The 20,183-nt window shown below is 39.5% G+C and overlaps 1 protein-coding gene across 3 annotated transcripts in view; it reads left to right on the top strand.

Moving 5' to 3' along the window:
* The window catches only part of pitpnm2 (phosphatidylinositol transfer protein, membrane-associated 2), a 52,523-nt gene extending 36,455 nt beyond the window's left edge, over window positions 1-16,068 (top strand). For 2 of the 3 annotated variants that reach the window (XM_085280299.1, XM_085280298.1), the window contains exons 16-27: window positions 1,831-2,001; window positions 2,121-2,261; window positions 3,180-3,341; window positions 3,445-3,723; window positions 5,272-5,420; window positions 5,660-5,776; window positions 6,988-7,104; window positions 7,199-7,347; window positions 7,434-7,583; window positions 8,369-8,552; window positions 8,639-8,767; window positions 8,987-16,068. In XM_085280299.1, coding sequence (XP_085136425.1) covers window positions 1,831-2,001; window positions 2,121-2,261; window positions 3,180-3,341; window positions 3,445-3,723; window positions 5,272-5,420; window positions 5,660-5,776; window positions 6,988-7,104; window positions 7,199-7,347; window positions 7,434-7,583; window positions 8,369-8,552; window positions 8,639-8,767; window positions 8,987-9,355 — 2,117 coding nt within the window. In that variant the 3' untranslated portion in view covers window positions 9,356-16,068. The remainder of the gene's footprint in view (window positions 1-1,830; window positions 2,002-2,120; window positions 2,262-3,179; window positions 3,342-3,444; window positions 3,724-5,271; window positions 5,421-5,659; window positions 5,777-6,987; window positions 7,105-7,198; window positions 7,348-7,433; window positions 7,584-8,368; window positions 8,553-8,638; window positions 8,768-8,986) is intronic. The other variant, XM_085280300.1, reaches the window with a different exon arrangement.
* The last annotated feature ends 4,115 nt before the right edge of the window (window positions 16,069-20,183 follow it).

Below are 20,183 nucleotides of genomic sequence, written 5' to 3'. Positions count from 1 at the left end.
CCACAAAAATACAGTATCCTCCCTACTCTTGAAATATGACAGTACAATCACACATCAAATTAGGGCATAAGACATAGGATTAAATATAAACAAAGCTTATACCACCTAGTAGCTTAATGAATCAAAGATTCATATGGATAAAGGTATGATTTCAAACAGGACATACTACAGTAGTTTAAGTGTAAAACAAAGTGATTATGATGGGATATAAACATTGATTGTTTGGAATTCTAAGTGGTTATACACATTTTATTTTATTTTTCATATGGGCATAGTTTTTTATTGCTGTTGTTTGTAGACACTGTGACAAACACTAGAGAGTCTATGGTGTAGTCAGACCAAGACCAGTGGGAAGTTTACATCAGCAAAGTAGTTGTCAAGCTTTATATAAAGACGACAGTCCTATTACAGTTTTTATCAATCACTTTGGTGCAATTCTCACATCAGCTATTGTTTCTACTTATAATTTAGTACTAAATGGACTGGTTCTTATATAGTGCTTCTACTCTACCTGAGCACCAAAAACTTGCCTCATACACACATGCACTTTTTTCTGTATATGTGCTTTCTATCTAACATAAACACACATTCATATTGTGATGGATGCATTAGAGAGCTCAAGGACCGTGAGAAGCCAGTGATCGAACCTATATAATTCTTAGTCAGAACTCTACATCTGTCACTTTCTTGAATACTGTCCAGCACGGCATTAGTGTTTTCAATCAAGCTACTTTGAACTTTTTTCAAACATGTATGAAAGAGCAAATCCACTCACACACTCTCGGTGTTAGCAGTGAAATTGTCCTTTGGGTAAAAGCAAATAGTAACACGTTGTCAGAAGAAGTTTAGTTGAAACAATTGGAAATAAATACTCACAATCTTGTGTTACAGGTGAATGTCATGGCACTGCCAATTACACACATGTGTATACTATACATACTGTACAAACTCACTGAGCACTTTATTAAGTACACCTTGTTAGTACAAGTTTCAGAGCAGAGTTGTTGCAGATTTGTCAGCTGCTCATCCAAATTTAGTAGTGACAGTGACTTTTCTGATGGGAGAATTGCACCAAAACGATCGAGGAAAACTGTTCTTCCACTGACAGTGTGTGACTGGCCTTAGTCTTTCATACAGACTTTGAAAGAAGTCTGAAGGGATTTCATTAAAAACAATAATGCAATACCGGGCAGTGTTACGGAAAATGTTTTGATTAGTTATGAGATTCAGACGAGAAGTGCTTCAAGACAATAACAAAATGTGTGTGGTGCTAATGGGTAGAAACAATAGCAGTGTGTGCAAATACAATAACAAATTCTCAAGTTAGTGGGGAAGTGTGTTACACAGTTAAGAACTGCATTTCACTAGCCGGGACCACATCCTCATTTAGGTTTTACAGCAGTAGATAGTAGATAATGGCAGATGACTCGAGCATGAATTGAGGCTGTGGTTTGGGGAAGGCCTCAGGGCCTCAGAGGGGACTGGTGGCGAATCCCAGACTGGAAAGATCTCAATGTACTAATGAGAAATGAATTAATTGAAAAAAAGGAGACAGGGTAAGGCACAAAAACAAGAACAAACAGCTTCTCATTTTTGAGAAAGGGTGTGCTTCAAGGTGTGGTCCCACTAATGAAATTCAGATAAATGATCTCCAAAAGGAGTGGAGAGAATTACATAGATGATGTGAGAACTGCATCAATGTAACTCAGTAAAACTGTAATGTATTTTCCAGCCTACTATCTAAAGTTATAGTTTGTATACACAGTGTCCCGTGTTACTAGTCACACCAGTCTGTTTATTTAAAACTTCTTGCTGTGTTTCCTGCTCTAGTGTCGGCGCTGCGTCCAGCCTGCCAGCAGGTTTACAACATGTTTCATCCAGCTGACCCCTCCGCCTCTCGTCTTGAGCCTCTCCTAGACAAGAGGTTCTACCTGCTGCCTCCCTGTAGCGTCTCCCGCTATCAGCGCTTTCCTCTGGGTGATGGACATTCGGCTCTCTTGGGTGAGTTGACACACACACAAACACAGACAAAAAAGAAAGGCACACTTCCTGAGACATTTTGCTGCAGAACTTTATGTAATACAAGTTGTTGACTTTTTTTTACCCCTTGTCTGGCTTAGTTGAAACTGTGCAAAGTAACCCCCAGCTTCTGATAGAGTCTGGCAGTACAGCATCACATCGGAACCAGGAAAGCACTGTCAGTGAGACCTGCATCCCTGTGCCTGTCCTCAACTGGCAGACCTCCCAGAGCAACACAGAGAGTGTGTATTTGTTCTCTTTATCTCCTTTATCCTGTTATTATTATTTTTCTAATGTGGTCTGGATTTGGTTAAAACTAGAGCTTCTAACAATATAGGATTTTTTTAAGACCATTACTGATACAGATGGAAAAAATACAATATTCCAGTATATTGGCTGGTTCATCTGTTGATGTTTATGGCTCTTTCATAAACATCAACAGATTTCCCTAACATTAGTTATGGCTCAGTTGCTTTTTTTGTTTGTGGGGTTCAAAACACCTGTTTTGCCAACAGGGAAGTTGCAGAGTAAGGTAAACCCCTAAAATAATATTGAGAAAACCCCAACAATCATACAACCTTTTATGAGTAAGCACCTATTGACAGTGGGGAGAAAAAAAAGTCCATTTTAACAGGAAGAAATATCCAACAGAACCAAACTAGAACCAAACAGCCATCTGCTGCGGGTAAACCTGTATTTACCCACTGAATTCATTTTGAGGTTCTATTATTTGATTAGCGAGCTGGTTGCAGTTTTATCATTTTGGTTCACTCTAATGACTCTAATTTTTCTGCCACTTCAGACTCCTGTCTCTTCTCAGACAAATTAAGCACTAAAAAGCGATTTTACACTAACTGCTCAGCAGCAAATAGCAAACAGAGTTCTTTGACTATTGGGTAAAAATAGTGGAACATGCAGTAGCTAAGCAGGAAGATATCTGGAGGAAACCAAAAACAGAGTTAAAAGAGTGAACGTGAGACTTAAATTTATCAAATGGTTAAAACTCAAAAGGTAACATGTTGTATTTACAACTTGTTTCTCCTTGCATGAGTGATTAAAAATATCATTATTTTATATTGGTGTTTGAATTATTCATAATCATAGAAATAATTGATCATATGTGAATAAAGAATATGACTATAACTCCTCTTTATTCGCAGTGGATACCCTTCACTCCCATACTCTTGTTGATGGTCAGCATCCATCATCAACATCACCAGGGATTCCTCACCTTCGCTGCACCCGTAGAGCCAGTGAGGCCAGCATAGCCAGCCAGGTGTCAGGCTTAGCTGACTCTTACACCGCCTCCAACATCGCTACGAGTAAGCTGACCTCTGACATTGTGTCTCTGACCTAATTTTTGGTCCAGAAGCTGGAAGTTTACATGTTGACATTCTCATTTCCTCCCTCCAAACATCCTCTTAGCAAGCAAATGTGAAGTGAGCCACACTAAAAGGCCCAGTCTGCTGTCACAGCTGCATCTACCCTACCATAGATTTGCCTCTCGGAGCACACCGCCTCAGTTGCGCAAGAAAATTCGTCAGGTTTTTCCGAGATCCAACGGTGTGGAGTCCGAGCACAGCTCGGACGTTAGCTCTGACATGACTTCTGACATGACCTCTGACCTCACTGATGTTACGTCTGACATCACTGACATCAGCTCGGCACCCCCGTCGCCCAGGGTGCTGAAGAACATAGAGAAAGGTACCCTGGGAGCTGTAGTAAGAGGACCTTGAGGGAAGGATGCTACAATCTGTATTCATTCCCTGTGTTCTTTCCTTCCTCCTCTGGCTTCTTCCTTTCTCTCAGATAGTACTCCCAAGTAGTTACAGTAATTACACTGGAGGTCCATAATCCTTCTTGTGAGCCTTTCTGAACTTAATTCCTTGAGAACCACTGTTTTCTTGTCCTGGTGGTGATTCCCAATCAGGCTTACTTGTACCTCAGTAGCTACTTTTGGTGTTGGCAGAAAAATCTCAAAAAATATATACTGATGTTTTATGACACGATGGATTTTGATATTAAATATGGTCTAAGTTTTAAATAAGAAGGTCAGTGTACTATATGTGTAAGTGATCCCTGTGAGCCTAAAGCTTCAGATTGCTCTAAAGACTTTCCCCTTGCTGCTACATCTATATGACATCACTGAGAGCAGATATTGCTAATGTGATCATCTCAGGCACGCAGAAGCCCCACCCACCTGTTGATCACACCTTCTGGTTGCGAGATGCAGCCAGTCAAAAGAAAGTTATCTCAAACAAAGCGTGAAGGAAATTAAACACTTTGTTTAAGTAAATTCAGATGCTTTAGCATTATGAATCATGGATACACTAGTAGTGGCTACAAATAAATCTGTGGAGATAAAAATGAGCGTAAGAGATCCCATTTATGTGGGAAAATAAAACAGCCCAAATAGTAGTAAAAATTGATGTGTACTAATTTATTTCTATAAGCGCTAACTAAATTCATCATATCAAATAAATTGCTGTATCCAAGTCATATATTGCAGTTTAGGGATATTAACAGTTCATAGATAAAACAGTGGACAAATACAAGTCGTGGATAATAATGGACTGCATTCATATAGCGCTTTTCGAGACCCTCAAAGCGCTTTACAATTCCACTATTCATTCACTCTCATACACTGGTGGAGGCAAGCTACAGTTGTAGCCACAGCTGCCCTGGGGCAGACTGGCAGAAGCGAGGCTGCCATATCGCGCCATCGGCCCCTCTGGCCATCACCAGTAGGTGGGTGAAGTGTCTTGCCCAAGGACACAACGACCGAGACTGTCTGAGCCGGGTCTCAAACCGGCAACCTTCAGATTACAAGACGAACTGCCAACTCTTGAGCCGCGATCGCCCTAAACAGTAACAACAGTAACAACAAACATTTTTTTACTTTTGCAACACAAAGAATGGACGAATTGCTTCACTACAGTTAATCACACGTGTCTTTTAAAATATCGTAGAGTTTAAAATAGCATTCATTGGGATCATGTTTGGAACACACTGTGGTATCGGTGGAGGGATATTTGAGGGCTTTGGGGATATATCAGTCAAAAAGGTTGGGAACCACTGCATTACAAGAAAAAAAGAGAGGGAACAGTGTGCACTTCAAACCTTTCTACTACTCACCACTGTCCAGTTTTAACCTAGCCCTAGTGCCTCTTAGTCAAACCTTCAGTGAAAAACACTAACTAAAATCAGCACAGTGGACGTTCTGACTGTCTGTTTTTCCCCTCACTGCTGTAGTTGCCTCTCGGTGGTGGGGCAGTAAGAGGATGGACTATGCTCTTTACTGTCCTGATGCCCTGACAGCCTTTCCAACCGTGGCTCTGCCTCATCTTTTCCATGCCTCCTACTGGGAATCGACGGACGTTGTCTCATTTATACTCAGACAGGTTCTCTTTCAATTGATTTTATTTCTTTGATTTGTAATCACTAAAGTGTTTTAAGTTGCATAGTTCCAGGGATGATAATCTCAGTCATTGCTTTTTTAAAATTAAATATAAGACTCCATTCCTTTACAGAAAATTTGGTACAATAGGTTCACCATGCTTTCTACATTTCTTTTTTCCCCCATAAACATTAAAGAGAACAGAATATATGTGATTAATGTTAATTTCATTTCCTGTTGCAGGTAATGAGACATGAGAATTCTGGTGTTTTGGAGCTGGATGGTAAAGAAGTGTCTGAATTTACTCCTTCAAAACCTCGGGAGAAGTGGCTTCGAAAGAGGACTCATGTTAAAATTCGGGTAAGAGGTCTTTATGGTATCTCCACCTGACAGAGGCAATGCTGAACTTTTAAGATGTGGATACAAAAGAGAGATTTTTGACTTAAAGTATCTCTGTTATATTTTCGGAGGGCATAGGTTTGGCTTTAGAAGTATTTCAGCAGCAGCAAAAAATGACACAAAGGGAGAAAAATGGATGTTTTATTTACCTGAAAGGCAAATTTACAAAGAAAATCTGAATTTCTAATGATCCAAACTTTGGAGACCTCAACATCGTTCCCTAAAAGACTAATTTATCATCAGAAAATGTCATGCCACACATACTAGAGCCATCAATTTATCCATTTTCTTCTGCTTGTCCAATTAAGGGTCATGGGGGGAGCCTATCCTAGCTACCATAAGGCGAGAGCCAGGAAACCCCCAGAACAGATCGCCGGCCTGTCACAGGGCCGACACTGAGAGACAGGCAGCCATTGTCATACTGTTCACGTTCACATCTAGTTCACATCCAACTTTAATTAACCTACCCGATTAACTTAACCCCACTTACATGCTAAGCATAAAACATTTGAAATAATGCCAAGCTAAATTTGTTCCAACTAAATATTAGATTATCATTGCTTTCTTTTGACAAGGCTGTGTATAAGTTATTGTTAAAGATTAAGCACGTTTTTTGATTTTCATACTTCAGATATCTGTTAGTTACTAGCATATCTACCAAGAAAATATTTCCTCTCTAAACATTTAATAGAATAGAATAGAATAGAATAGAATAGAATAGCCCATAGCCCTGCATAAGATATAAGCAGCAAGACATAAGTAGAGGATTTCAGTTATTCTGGAAAAAAAGGTCTCCAAAAAGTCCTTGAAGACGATACAGTAGTCCCAAAGGTGCCAAAGAGGCATTTCACAGGACAAACAATTTAGGAAAAAAGCACCTCTAATGAGCTGATTAACATTTCAGTCAAGTTCTCGTCATCTCATTTTGGCAGCAAAAACAGTAAGAGAAGTCTCAAGAGAGACTTTAGAGAATTGAAACTGATTTCCGCCTTTTTTTTGTTTTGTTTTGTTTTGTTTTGATTTTGTTTAATTTCTGTTGTATATATGTAATCATTTATATTTGAATCTTAGTTGCCTTTATGATAAAGAACACTGGAAAACCAAATAAAGAGATTTGAAAAAAAAAAAGAAAAAAAAAAAGAAACTGATTTCCTGTTTTGGTTGCTTCTCAGAATGTGACAGCTAATCATCGCGTGAATGACGCCGTGTTCACAGAGGATGGAGTGCAGACACTGACGGGACGTTTCATGTATGGTCCTCTGGACATGGTCACATTAACTGGAGAAAAGGTAATGACTGACATGCTGTTAGGAACAACAACAAAAAAGAGATGGTTTGTATTCAAGCCATGTTTTGTTTTTGTTTTTTTTCTTTTTCTTGCAGATTGACATTCACATCATGACCCAGCCTCCCTCTGGAGAGTGGGTGTACTTTGACACGGAGCTCACTAACAACAGTGGACGTGTCTCTTATGTAATTCCAGAGAGCAAGAGGCTGGGTATCGGGGTATATCCTGTCAAAATGGTGGTCAGGTATGCTGAGTTGTAGTTATTTCACAAGGAGAGACGCATACATGTATGAATTTCATCATATTTACCAGTCGCTGTTTCTCTAATAGGGGCGACCACACATTTGCAGACAGCTATCTTACTATTGTACCACGAGGAACAGAGTTTGTTGTATTCAGCATTGACGGGTCATTTGCTGCCAGCGTCTCAATAATGGGGAGTGACCCTAAGGTTCGAGCAGGGGCTGTGGATGTGGTAAGGTAAGGAGAACACCAGCATGCTTGGTAGGAATACTACTCTGCAGTAATATATAGTGTAAAACGTCTAGATAGTACAAATCAAAGTTGTGGACACAAACAAAAACTCCGTGGCAAAGACCAAAACAGATTGTTGTGGAATGTTGTCTTGGCAACTTGTTCTCCATACTTCATGGTGGAAAATGCATATGCAGATATGAGCAGTTCACTTTCTCTGCATCTCACATGGAGCCACATATCTCACATTTGAATCTGGTCTAAAGTCTGCCCCTTTTGTATGTTAGTAAGTTAGAAGAAGCAACACAAGAACTGCTTCTCTAGGTCAAAAACATCACACAATGCAAAACATTCCTCTCCACAGTGAAGGCATAAATGGATAAATGACCACAAACACATGGTCTACTTGCTGCATGGACAAAGGTACTGAGGCTGGGGTTCTCCACTCTCTCAGCTCAGGTACTTGCAGGACTAATTGTTGTGTGGAGCTTACACATTACTGTTACAGCGAAAGGTGAAAGTTTTGAAAAATGTAAAATTGAAAAACACATTTTCTTTCACACATTTTTAATTCCATATATGTTATTTTATAGTTTTCTTCTAAACTATTGAGAATAAATACTACCCCCCTGGTATTTGTAGTTTTTACATGTGCTGCATCTTGGGAATATTTATGTGAAGTAATGGCAGAATATTGATTTTCTGAACAACATATCACTCCCTTTTAGCATGGAAGTCAGCTAATCCAAACGCGACTCCTTCTCAGGATTTTTATTCTTTATTGTTTGCAGGTACTGGCAGGACTTGGGCTATCTGATAGTGTATGTCACAGGTCGTCCTGACATGCAGAAGCAGCGTGTTGTTGCCTGGCTCTCCCAGCATAACTTCCCTAATGGCATCGTCTCATTCTGCGACGGCCTGGTACATGACCCTCTCCGACACAAGGCCAACTTCCTCAAAACCCTCATCAACGAGGTAAGTGAGGGCAGGGAGAGTCTGGAATAGCAATGCAGCAAAATCCTTCCAATGTCTAAAAGTTTAAACTCTTTGTATTTGATTAGGCCAACATGAGGATATTTGCTGCCTATGGCTCCACCAAGGACATATCAGTGTACACTTCTATTGGCCTGCCTCCATCTCATATCTACATAGTGGGAAGGCCCACGAAGAAAATGCAGCACCAGTGCCAGGTCTGATAGTAAATAATTGTGGTACATTATGAATTAGTTCACAATGAAACTATTTTATCTGAGTGGGTGTACAGCTGTAAAATAGTTTCATTGTGAACTAATTAGGCCATGAATATTTTACATGATTAATCGCTGAGTGTTTAGGGTCTGTCAGGGGACCTTCTGTCTGTGCATTGATGCTGAGTAAACCCAGTTTAATTGACTGTTAATCTGTTCCAGTTCATCCTGGATGGCTATGCTTCCCACCTATCTCAGCTGGAGTACAACCAAAGGTCTCGCCCTGCCAAGACCGCCAGTACCCGTATGGTCCTCCGGAAGGGCAGCTTTGCTCTGGGCACAGCTGGAGGAGACTTCCTCCGGAAACGGAACCACATCTTTCGCACCATCTCCTCTCAGCAGCCTGGAGGGTCGGGGTCATGCTCACCCAGCCAGCCCAGCCGGACTGAGCGCACGCTCAGCCAGTGTGAAGTGGAGCGCGATAGAGGGGTCACAGCAGCAGCACAGAGGAGTATGAGTATAGCTGGGGGGTGCTGGGGGCGCAGCAGCAGCACCAAGGAGGGCAGTGTAGGCTTACATGGCCCCAAGTAATGTTTAAATAAAAGCTTTGGTATAAAGGACCCTGGCCGAGCCACTATGATCTCTGGACTAAGATAAAAGATAGAAAGGTGAAGAAAAGATGGGAGTGTGTGGATGATGGGGTTGTGGAAGGAATAGACAGATGGTTCAGCATAAATAACCCATAATTAATAGAGATTAGGAAGGAGCGATAAGTAGGGATCTGTCCAGGAGGAGTGGACTAATCAGGCCAAGTGGGATCTAGAGAACAAAACAGTTCTGTAGCATGACTCTTTTACAGTAATACTTTTATAGGATATACCACTATTTAAAAAAATGACAAAGGAAGGATTAAAAAAAGAAATTGTAAGCCTTAAACTAATCTCGTCTAACGGGAAACCCTCCCTTCTCCTTTCCAAACAACATAAACATTTACACTCATGAGCTCAGGACAAACTGCAGAGCCAGATTGATCTTCAGACAGTCAACCATGGGACTGAGGCTAAGTTCGTTTGGCAACCGTGGCAAAGGGCCAGTGATTTACACTTGAGTTTCTTTTCCACTGTTTTGGAACACAGCAGTGACTGGCAATAAGTATAGAAAACCCTCATGATGCAAAAACAGAAAAGCAAATCTATCAAAAAGTAAGTAGAGACCAAAAAACAGAAAGGCAAATCTAACAAAAAGTAAGGAGAGACCAAATGGAGACCTTACTGTAAAGGATCTGTTCATCCAAACTCTACCAAAAGAGATCATATTAGTAGCTATTTTAACTAGCCACAGCATGTTAGTGTAAACAAAATCCATCCAGAAGGTTGTTAGGTTAGATGCTTTAGTTACTCTCTTCCCATTTCTTACCAACAGCCTGTCAGCTGGCTTCATAAAGAATTCTCCAATTTCATTTTACTCCACCCTATTTATCTGGCTGGTACTTTTTGGTTTTATTTGTCCAGAAGTATCTAAACATTAAGATGATGTAAATGTAGGTGGAAGTATTTTCTGTCATGAAAATGTACCTGAGAGTCTGCCAGGGTCCAAACTCTCTTTGTTACCACCTAAAATCACCATGCTAACAAGCTAAACTAGATTAGAAAAAAAGCTTGTAGCATTGTTACTGGAGAAATGATAGCATGAGAATGCTAGCATTGAGTTAAGTGTAATGGACCACAAACGAATTACCTTCATGGTATTGTGCTGGCAGAGATTTTAAAAGAATCTCTAAATTTTCTATTTTTAGATACCAAAAGATATGAATAAAGAAATGTGTATTTTGGATGAATTGATCCTTTGAACAATAAGGGCTGGATTTGTGAAATATACTGTATCACAGAGGAAAGTACTTGTCGTCTTAGTCACAGATCAGTCCTTTTCATGCTTCTTAAAACATACTGATAGCAGGTCGGCCATTCAGTTTTCATTCCACCCTGTGTGAAACTCTGTAGTATTTTCTGTTTCCGTGTGGCCTCTGGGCCATCCAAGGCCTTAATATCCCACAAGACACTTTCTTTGCAGAGGAGACGGAAAGCAGAAAAACAGGGCATGCAGCATCAAAGCAACAACTGAGACTCTGTACAGTCCACAGCAACTATCCCTTTATTTATATATATATCTATATATATATTCATCTGCTTGCAATACCTCAGATCCACCTGCTGGTGGTGTTTTGTTTCCCATAGTTGCTGCTGCTGGGAGACACTTTTGTGGTGTTTCCTGAGTATTTGCTCTTTTTTCTCATAGGATATAATGCAGGCTGGACCTGGAGCCTGTTTCATTTCAGACTGAACTGGAAGGGAGAGCTTTCACTCACAAAGATGTTTCAGTATTTGTACCAAATGGACTAAAGAATGAGCCGAAGTGATTCAGCTCGAATGTTGAAATGACTGAATTATCAGTGTGTGTGAAGTATGGGAGATGAGTCCCATTGGCCTCTCTTTCCCTTTAAAGAAGATGAAGCCACCTCACATCTCTGACCCAAATCCAAAAAAAACAAAAACTATGGGCACATATGGGCTCTTTATATAATAGGTAAAAACATTTACAGGTATGATAAATGAAAAAGTCAGGTGCCTGTGTGAACACTGAAACAGTAAAACTAGCCATGAAGACATACCCTACACAATGTGCTTCCAGTTTAGGTGATAGTGGGCAGAATCCACTATGCTTATTTTTGGCAAATGTTAACAACTAAACAACATCTCTCGAAAAATTGTTGTGTTCAGGGTGTTCTACTAAGGGCTGCACAAAACTGAATGACAAGACCTTTTAATTTATACCTTTAAAATGATCCAAATTCAGTCAATAGGAGCTAAAAAAAAGTTTTAAAAAAAGTGTTTATGCAGATAATTCAAAAAAGGCCATATACTTGATTTTTAAAATCAACCCTTCTTATATTGCAATAGAATTGTTTTAATATAGCTAGTTTTTAAAGTTATTCATTTTTATACACACCCTGTAATAATTTGACTTGACCTGACACAAAGATGAAATTTAAAACCTTGGAAATTATTTACTTTACTCTTTTAAGCCAGATTTTCAAAATAATATTTATAATATTAATAACAAGCATAAATTCTAATGTGTTTTTGCATGAACTGGAAGTCTAAGTCTAAACAAATGATACGTAGTTCTACATGCTTGGTATAGACTTAAATAATTATAACTACAACAGTTTCAGTGTTCAGATGAGCATATGGCTATTTCTGAAGCATGAAAAATTGTGAATCTGTCCTTTAAGCCTTCGTGTATGGATGTATGGAGCAGTCGCACTGCTTGTCACCCTCATTTTACTATGCTGTTATTTCACATGCCCAGTTTCCACACTACACAAGAGTGCTTCTATTTCCAGTCTGTGTGATCCAGACCGTCTTGAACCCACCACAAAAGCCAAAATCATTCTCTAATACTGTAGTTAATCAACGGCATAACCTCATTATCCTTTTTTGCACTAGTTTACAGTGGAATATACTGTAGTTACCATCTCATTTTGCTGCATTCGAACACCTCTGTAGTGCATGACATTTTTTATTTATGTCAGGATATGATATATGTGCTGGTATGCATACGTCTGTACATTTGGTCACAATATGAAAATGATGTACGTATATGTGCCAAATAGTTAACAAGGAACTCTACAGAAGTCTTTAGACCAGGAGTTTTCAAAGTCTGATATTGTGCTCCCCCCCTGATGCATATCCATGCCCACACTCTGTGTTCTCTTAACAGGCATATTTTTCTGTTTGGTGGATGATTATTCTCAAAGCTTTGGAACTACAGTAACTGTAATTCTTTAAAAATTTGTGCAATCTAATGTAGACTCCTGAAGTTTACCTTTAAAAGCGCACTTTTCCTTCTTATGTTATGTTATCTTACAATAACATGACATACAGAAACCTGATTTCTTTGTGCTATTGGCTACATACACAGCACACCCAGAAATATCCTCCTGAGAAGCGAGGAAAAAACAATCTTTCTATTGAACTTTTTTGTGATTTCCTTCCTCTTTGGAGATAAAAAACAAAACCCATGAAATATCAATGGAAATCCCAGAATGTCATATATGTAGGTTAGCTCAAATAAGTCAAAAACAGATGTCCATTACAGAGGACACATAAATGAATGGGCTGGTTCTCAGGTGGATATAACTCTCAGATAATCAGTACTGCTCCTCAGCAAGCTTCCAGCAGTTGGGCAGTCAGAAGAAAGGGGGGTTTTGGGCAGGGACACCTTAAATGGACAAACAGGATCTTCTAGTTGTGAAGCAACAGTACTTACTGCTCTACTACTGTGCCACCACACTGCAAGAGGTGTCTCTTCAAATCCATTTCCTAATTTTCCTACTATCTACTGCTGTCTTTGTTTTCATTTGGTTTCAGAGGTGCAAAATGAGAAAGATTTCAAGTTTAAAATCTTCTTTTTACTGAGTAGAAAAGGCTTTTTTGTTGTTGTTGGTTAACCCAGATACTTAGAAGACTCATTGAGGAATCCAGAAAATCATTTAGAACAATGGTGACTGATTTTTAAAGGAATGTAATTAGCTTTGTGACTTGACTACATGCTGATATCTGAGAAGCACAGACTATAGCTAGAGGATTAGGAGTTTTTCTTATTTTTGTTTCTTTTCTTTAAAAAACAAAAGAAAACTTTTTTCTTTTTTTTTTTCTTTTTTAAGATTTTGGCCCCATTAAAAGCATTTTAGCAATTGTCTTAGCTATTAGCTCTTCCTGTTTGCACTGTACCCATGAAGAACTGTCTGCTTATTAGTCATGGGTACTGGATATAGCAATGTCTTCTGAAAGTCTATGGCCCATTGAATCTAAAGATACATATATCACATAGATCCACTCATTTTTAACTTGGAAATTAAAGGGCCAAAAAAGACAACTAGTGCTTCCTGTTGCTCTCAAACACCTCTGTGCACCTGTACAATCCACCTGACACAGATGGGAGGTTGTCATAGTTTGAAAACCTCTGATGAACACTGTATCCAGCCTTTCGTAAGAAGGGGAAGTGTGTACTGAGAGCAAACGTCTTAATGCTTTGACTGGATTTTGATTTGCTGACTACATAATATTAAATTGAATGTTGCATGTGAAAAAAAATGGGCAAAATGTTTTGACCTTGTAGAACAGAGTCTGAGCGTGCTGCCAAAACCTTGGACAATATGCTAGACTGAAAGAAGTCCTGGAGAACACTTTTTCCCATTTGGCCATTTTGGCTGCTGAGTTGAATGTCTGTCCGTCTGGATTCTGACACTGTTCAGGAGCCAAGGATGTGTCACTGTACATACTGTAAAGATATATATGTAGGAAATATAGGGTCGAGGTTTATTTATTTATTTAAGGTTCATGGCGTTACTCTGGAAATTTCAGGTGAACTATAACGGAAATATGTAGCATTTTATTTGTCATTTTGGCAGTCATTGAGGCTATGGACCAACACAGGAAGCTTTTATGTTCCTACCAGTGCAATATTATTCTTCACATCACAGCAGGGGCACAATCTACCACAATTCAATCTACATGCAGTCTGAAAGCATACACGTCCATACACCACGTGCAGCTTTTTCACACCATGTGAAAACTGTTTGTATTTGAGCTGCTGTAGACATCTGCTGTCTCTTACAACAGTCAAGTATGTTTTATAGGACTATTGTACCTATTTTTCAAGCTGGAGTATTTTACAAAACCTTTGCAATATAACTCGAGACATTTTTCTCAGGCAGCAGTAGGTGCATGGAAAAGTAAAAGCCCTTAACAGAAAACAATATTTAACAAACTGTTGCATTTTGTCTAATCCAACTTAAAATTACATAACCTACACTGGTAAGAATAATAAATGAACTCTTCTCCACTATGTCCTTACAATTAAACTGAACACTTACATATAAAAACAAAAACAAACAGCAGAATATATTTCCTGTAATCACAATTATTGCCACTTTGGGATAAGAATGATTAAATATAGAGACCTACATCTTTAGTTTTAAAAAGTGCATTATTAGTTTGTGGTTTCACTTTCTAATAACACACCCTTTGTGAAAGGGTAAACATTATTGTATGCCGAATAAGTCACTGGACATGTTAGTCCAAAGAGACCACTTTTCATTTCAGTCTATGAGATGACTGCTCAGTTTAGCTTTAATGCTGACACTGTGAAAAATGTTAGCACCCACTGTTGCTTCTATGAACAGCATTTTAGAAAACTAATTATTTGGCACTTATTGAAAATTCATGTGTTTAAAACCTTCCTACATTTTCTAAAGCCAATAAAAGTATTTGTAATGACTTCTGTAAACTCATACCTGAAACATGTATGTATTGTACTGAAGACGTACAGTCATGTAAAAGGAAAGCATGCCTACTGATTAAAATTCTTAATTGATGACTATTTAGTATTTATAATAGGATTACAAATGTTTTTAAAAGCCATTATAAGTGAAACAAAGCTGCCAAATAAAAGTCGGTTTTGATTAATATCTTTAAATGAATAAATCTTTTAGAAAAGGCTCCTTATTAGAACGTGGGACTGACAATTTATTGATGTCCAGCTTTAGCACCATATCATATTTTGTATGTACACATCTGAAATATAATGCCGCAGATGCTGTAGGACCGTGACAAAGTGTATAGTGGCAATAATTAATATACACTTTCAATATATGCATAGTATGGGATTAGAGTCACATGCACAAAATTTATTTTAACATCATCTAGTTTTTATAAGCAGCACTATAAACACTTAATGGTTTATAACACATTAAAATGTAGCTCTACACATTGATTTATTATATTTGTAGCAATTTTAATTGCCCTGTAACCATTACGGCATCATTAATTCTTGCTTTATGTGTGATTTCCATTTGTTTTACTTTTTTTTTTTTATAATTCCAGGAATAGACAAACACTTTGTATCTGCTTACAGTTACATTATTGCATCGTTAAATGTTTATATACTGCTTATATTTGCTAGGAAAGGGTGGCATAAAATAGTACTTCTCTGCGCCATGTTAGCTGTTGCATAGATTGTCATTACCCATTTTATATGTTTTAACTGATTCTTTGATCCATGACACCGACAGCCAGTAACTAAGATGCCACATGTACTTAATTAGGGACACCAGAATTACTTTTCCAAGTGATTTAGACTCACATTTTCAGTAGGTACAGATGTGTCGTTGTTCATACAGTATGTGTTCAGCACTCACCATTATCCTCTGTACTGTGGAATAAATATAATTGGATGATAAATTACCATGTGTTTGTGTGTTCTTTTTAGCCTAGTCTTAAACGCTTACATACAATTATGTGGAATGCCTAAAAAAAAAAAAAAAAGTATAAATCCGGGACTTACTACCAGCTGAGGAGTGAGATCCCACTGTGATGCCTGAAGCACAGTGTTTCAAGCACTGATGTCTTTGTATTTAGAAATAGGAAGCACCGAGTGAGAGGTACAGTGGGGCAAAAAAGTATTTAGTCAGCCACCGATTGTGCAAGTTCCCCCACTTAAAATGATGACAGAGGTCAGTAATTTGCACCAGAGGTACACTTCAACTGTGAGAGACAGAATGTGAAAAAAAAAATCCATGAATTCACACGGTAGGATTTGTAAAGAATTTATTCGTAAATTAGGGTGGAAAATAAGTATTTGGTCACCTCAAACAAGGAAAATCTCTGGCTCTCACACACCTGTAACGTCTTCTGTAAGAAGCTTTTCTGTCCCCCACTCGTTACCTGTATGAATGGCACCTGTTTGAACTCATCATCTGTATAAAAGACACCTGTCCACAGCCTCAAACAGTCAGACTCCAAACTCCGCCATGGCCAAGACCAAAGAGCTTTGGAAGGACACCAGGAAAAGTATTGTAGACCTTCACCAGACTGGGAAGAGTGAATCTACAATAGGCAAGCAGCTTGGTGTGAAAAAATCAACTGTGGGAGCAATCATCAGAAAATGGAAGACATACAAGACCACTGATAATCTCCCTCGATCTGGGGCTCCACGCAAGATCTCATCCCATGGGGTCAAAATGATCATGAGAACGGTGAGCAAAGATCCCAGAACCACACGGGGGGACCTGGTGAATGACCTGCAGAGAGCTGGGACCAAAGTAACAAAGGTCACCATCAGTAACACACTACAACGGCAGGGAATCAAATCCCAGTGCCAGACGTGTTCCGCTGCTGAAGCCAGTGCATGTCCAGGCCCGTCTGAAGTTTGCCAGAGAGCACATGGATGATACAGCAGAGGATTGGGAGAATGTCATGTGGTCAGATGAAACCAAAGTAGAACTTTTTGGTATAAACTCAACTTGTCGTGTTTGGAGGAAGAAGAATACGTGAGATTTTGAGCCAAAACCTCCTTCCATCAGTGAGAACTTTGAAGATGAAACGAGGCTGGGTCTTCCAACATGACAATGATCCAAAACACACCGCCCGGGCAACAAAGGAGTGGCTCCGTAAGAAGCATTTGAAAGTCCTGAAGTGGCCTAGCCAGTCTCCAGACCTCAACCCCATAGAAAATCTGTGGCGGGAGTTGAAAGTCCGTGTTGCTCGGCGACAGCCCCAAAACATCACTGCTCTCGAGAAGATCTGCATGGAGGAATGGGCCAAAATACCAGCTACTGTGTGTGCAAACCTGGTAAAGACCTATAGTAAACGTTTGACCTCTGTTATTGCCAACAAAGGTTATGTTACAAAGTATTGAGTTGTATTTTTGTTATTGACCAAATACTTATTTTCCACCCTGATTTACGAATAAATTCTTTACAAATCCTACCATGTGGATTCATGGATTTTTTTTTCACATTCTGTCTCTCACAGTTGAAGTGTACCTCTGGTGCAAATTACTGACCTCTGTCATCATTTTAAGTGGGGGACCTTGCACAATCGGTGGCTGACTAAATACTTTTTTGCCCCACTGTAGATCTGGGTCTAACTTTGAGTTTGTTAACTCTGCAATCGGCAACTCTGAGTTTTTTTTTGTTCCAGAACAACTAATCAGCTTTGGAGCAGACACTGCAAGGCTTGTAAAGTAGCGACTAGTCAATCACAAGTTTGGCTCATCCAAATGTGTACTTTGCTTTCTCCGCCTCTAATGGGTCCATAAAGAACAAAATAAACACGTTGTATTCAATAAGACTTGAAACTAGCAACTGAGACTTGAAATCATCAAGAAAAGTATTTACTGAGGATACACATCAAAGGAGCCAAGTGACTTTGGACTTCTATGCAAGTTCTTTTTGTAACCAGAGGCCCACTGCTGGTTACTAGAAAACAGATGTGGTATCAAGTTACACACATACAAAGCACAGGTCTTGAACTTCATGTAGCTCAACTGCAATAAACTGAGTTTACAGCAGTCATTTTGATAATAAATACTAATAAAATTAATCTAGGCTTACAATTAATCTAGGCCTGAGATGTACCTCTAACCTGGCGTCTTCGGCCCGGAGGGCATTATTAAATGTTAGGTTGTTGATGAACAGGGGTGGAGGACTTGCGGTGGTCTTTAGGAATAAATTCCGGATACGGCAGCTGTTCCCACCTATGTTTGCTAGCTTCGAAGCACAACTATTGGAACTTGCTGGTCCCCCCCTGGCTCTTTGTGTTGTGGACTTTTATCAATGATTTTGCTGACTTTTTAGGATCTATTTGCTTAAATTATAACCGTCTTCTTATTGTTGGTGATTTTAACATTTATATCTGTTGTAAAGACGATAGGCTTGCCAAAGACTTTCTTGTTTTAGCTCTTTTAATCTTACTCAGTGGGTAAATGCTCCAACCCACTCTAAAGGTCACACACTTGATTTGGTTTTCTCTCATGGAAAACCACATCCCAGTGTTGCTAGTGTCAGGGGAACTAGCAACACTGGGATTTCTAACCACTTTCCAGTCATTTTTGATGCTGATCTACGCAAAACTGATCTGAACCTTGGGGGCCCTCGATGCCTTGCCGGTTCATTGATTCTGGGACTGTGGCTGAACTTTCTGCGTTTTTCTCTGAATCTGTGCTCCCTGATACGGCTGGCATCACACAGTCTTTATTTGATGACTTTGCCAACTCCCTACTTGCTATATGCACCTCCATACTGGACTCTGTGGCCCCTATAAAAGTGAAATGTCCTAGAAGCTGTTCCCGACCTTGGTTAAATGACTCTACACGTGCCCTATGCCGTACCTGCTGTCAAGCTGAGAGGCGGTGGGAAAAGGATAGGCTCCAGGTGTCCCTTGATATTTTACGCAGGACGCGCTTGGAATTCCAGAAATCTGCTAAGATGGCTAAAGCGGCTGTTCTGTCAGCCATCGTTACGAATAATAGTCATAATCCACGCGTTTTATTCAATATTTTTAACTCCTTGGTTAACCCTTATCCTGAAGCATCGTGGCTAGCTTCTTCGGCTCTTTGTGAGCAGTTCTTAAATCACTTCACTGATAAAATCTCCACCTTAAGAGCCTTAAAAGCTTCGGGGATGTGCCAAGCCCCCGCTTTACGCTGCTCTATGACACTTGCTCAGTTCGAACCAGTGTCACTTCCTACCCTTAAGGGAATTAAGATAAGATAAGATAAGATAGAACTTTATTAATCCCTCGGGTGGGTTCCTCTGGGAAATTCGACTTCCAAAAAAAAGCACAGCAACGACCGAAGTTACAGTTATTGATCGTCTAAAAATCTCAAATTCTGTTCACGACATTCTCCCATCTCGCATTATTAAGGAGGGATTTAATGTAATTGGGCCTTGTATATTATCACTAATCAATCTTTCTTTGTCAATGGGTTGTGTTCCGGCTGCCTTTACACATGCCGAAGTGAAACCTGTTCTTAAAAAGCGTTCCCTAGATCACTCAAATCTCGCTAATTACAGACCTATCTCGCAACTTCCGTTCCTGTCAAAAATCCTCGAGAAGATTGTCCTATCACAACTTCAGACCTATCTGAATGAGAATAACATCTGGGATAAATTTCAAACTGGGTTTAAACTGCGCCATAGCACGGAAACAGCACTTTTGAGGGTCTTCAATGATCTTCTTTTAATTACTGACTCTGGGCGCCCCGCCGTCTTAGTTTTGTTGGACCTGTCTTCTGCTTTTGATCTGGTGGACCATAATATCCTGTTAATGAGGCTTGAACTTCTGGTTGGCATTACGGGTATGGCTCTTAGTTGGTTTAAATCCTACTTATCGGAGAGGTCCTTCTCTGTCACGATGGGTACCTACTCCTCTTCCATTGCCCTCGTTACCTCAGGGGTCTGTATTGGGTCCTATGCTATTTTCTCTATATATGTTACCCCTTTGTCGTATTATTGAAAAGTACAAACTCTCTTATCATTGCTACGCGGATGACATTCAAATTTATTTTGAATTGA

Source organism: Mchenga conophoros, linkage group LG7 (genome assembly GCF_057382185.1).
Source record: "Mchenga conophoros isolate Kocher_MC1m ecotype Shallow Benthic linkage group LG7, M_conophoros_male_GT1.1, whole genome shotgun sequence".
NCBI lineage: Eukaryota > Metazoa > Chordata > Actinopteri > Cichliformes > Cichlidae > Mchenga > Mchenga conophoros.
The sequence above is the reverse complement of the archived record's forward strand: the minus strand, read 5'-3'. Positions and strand labels throughout refer to the sequence as shown.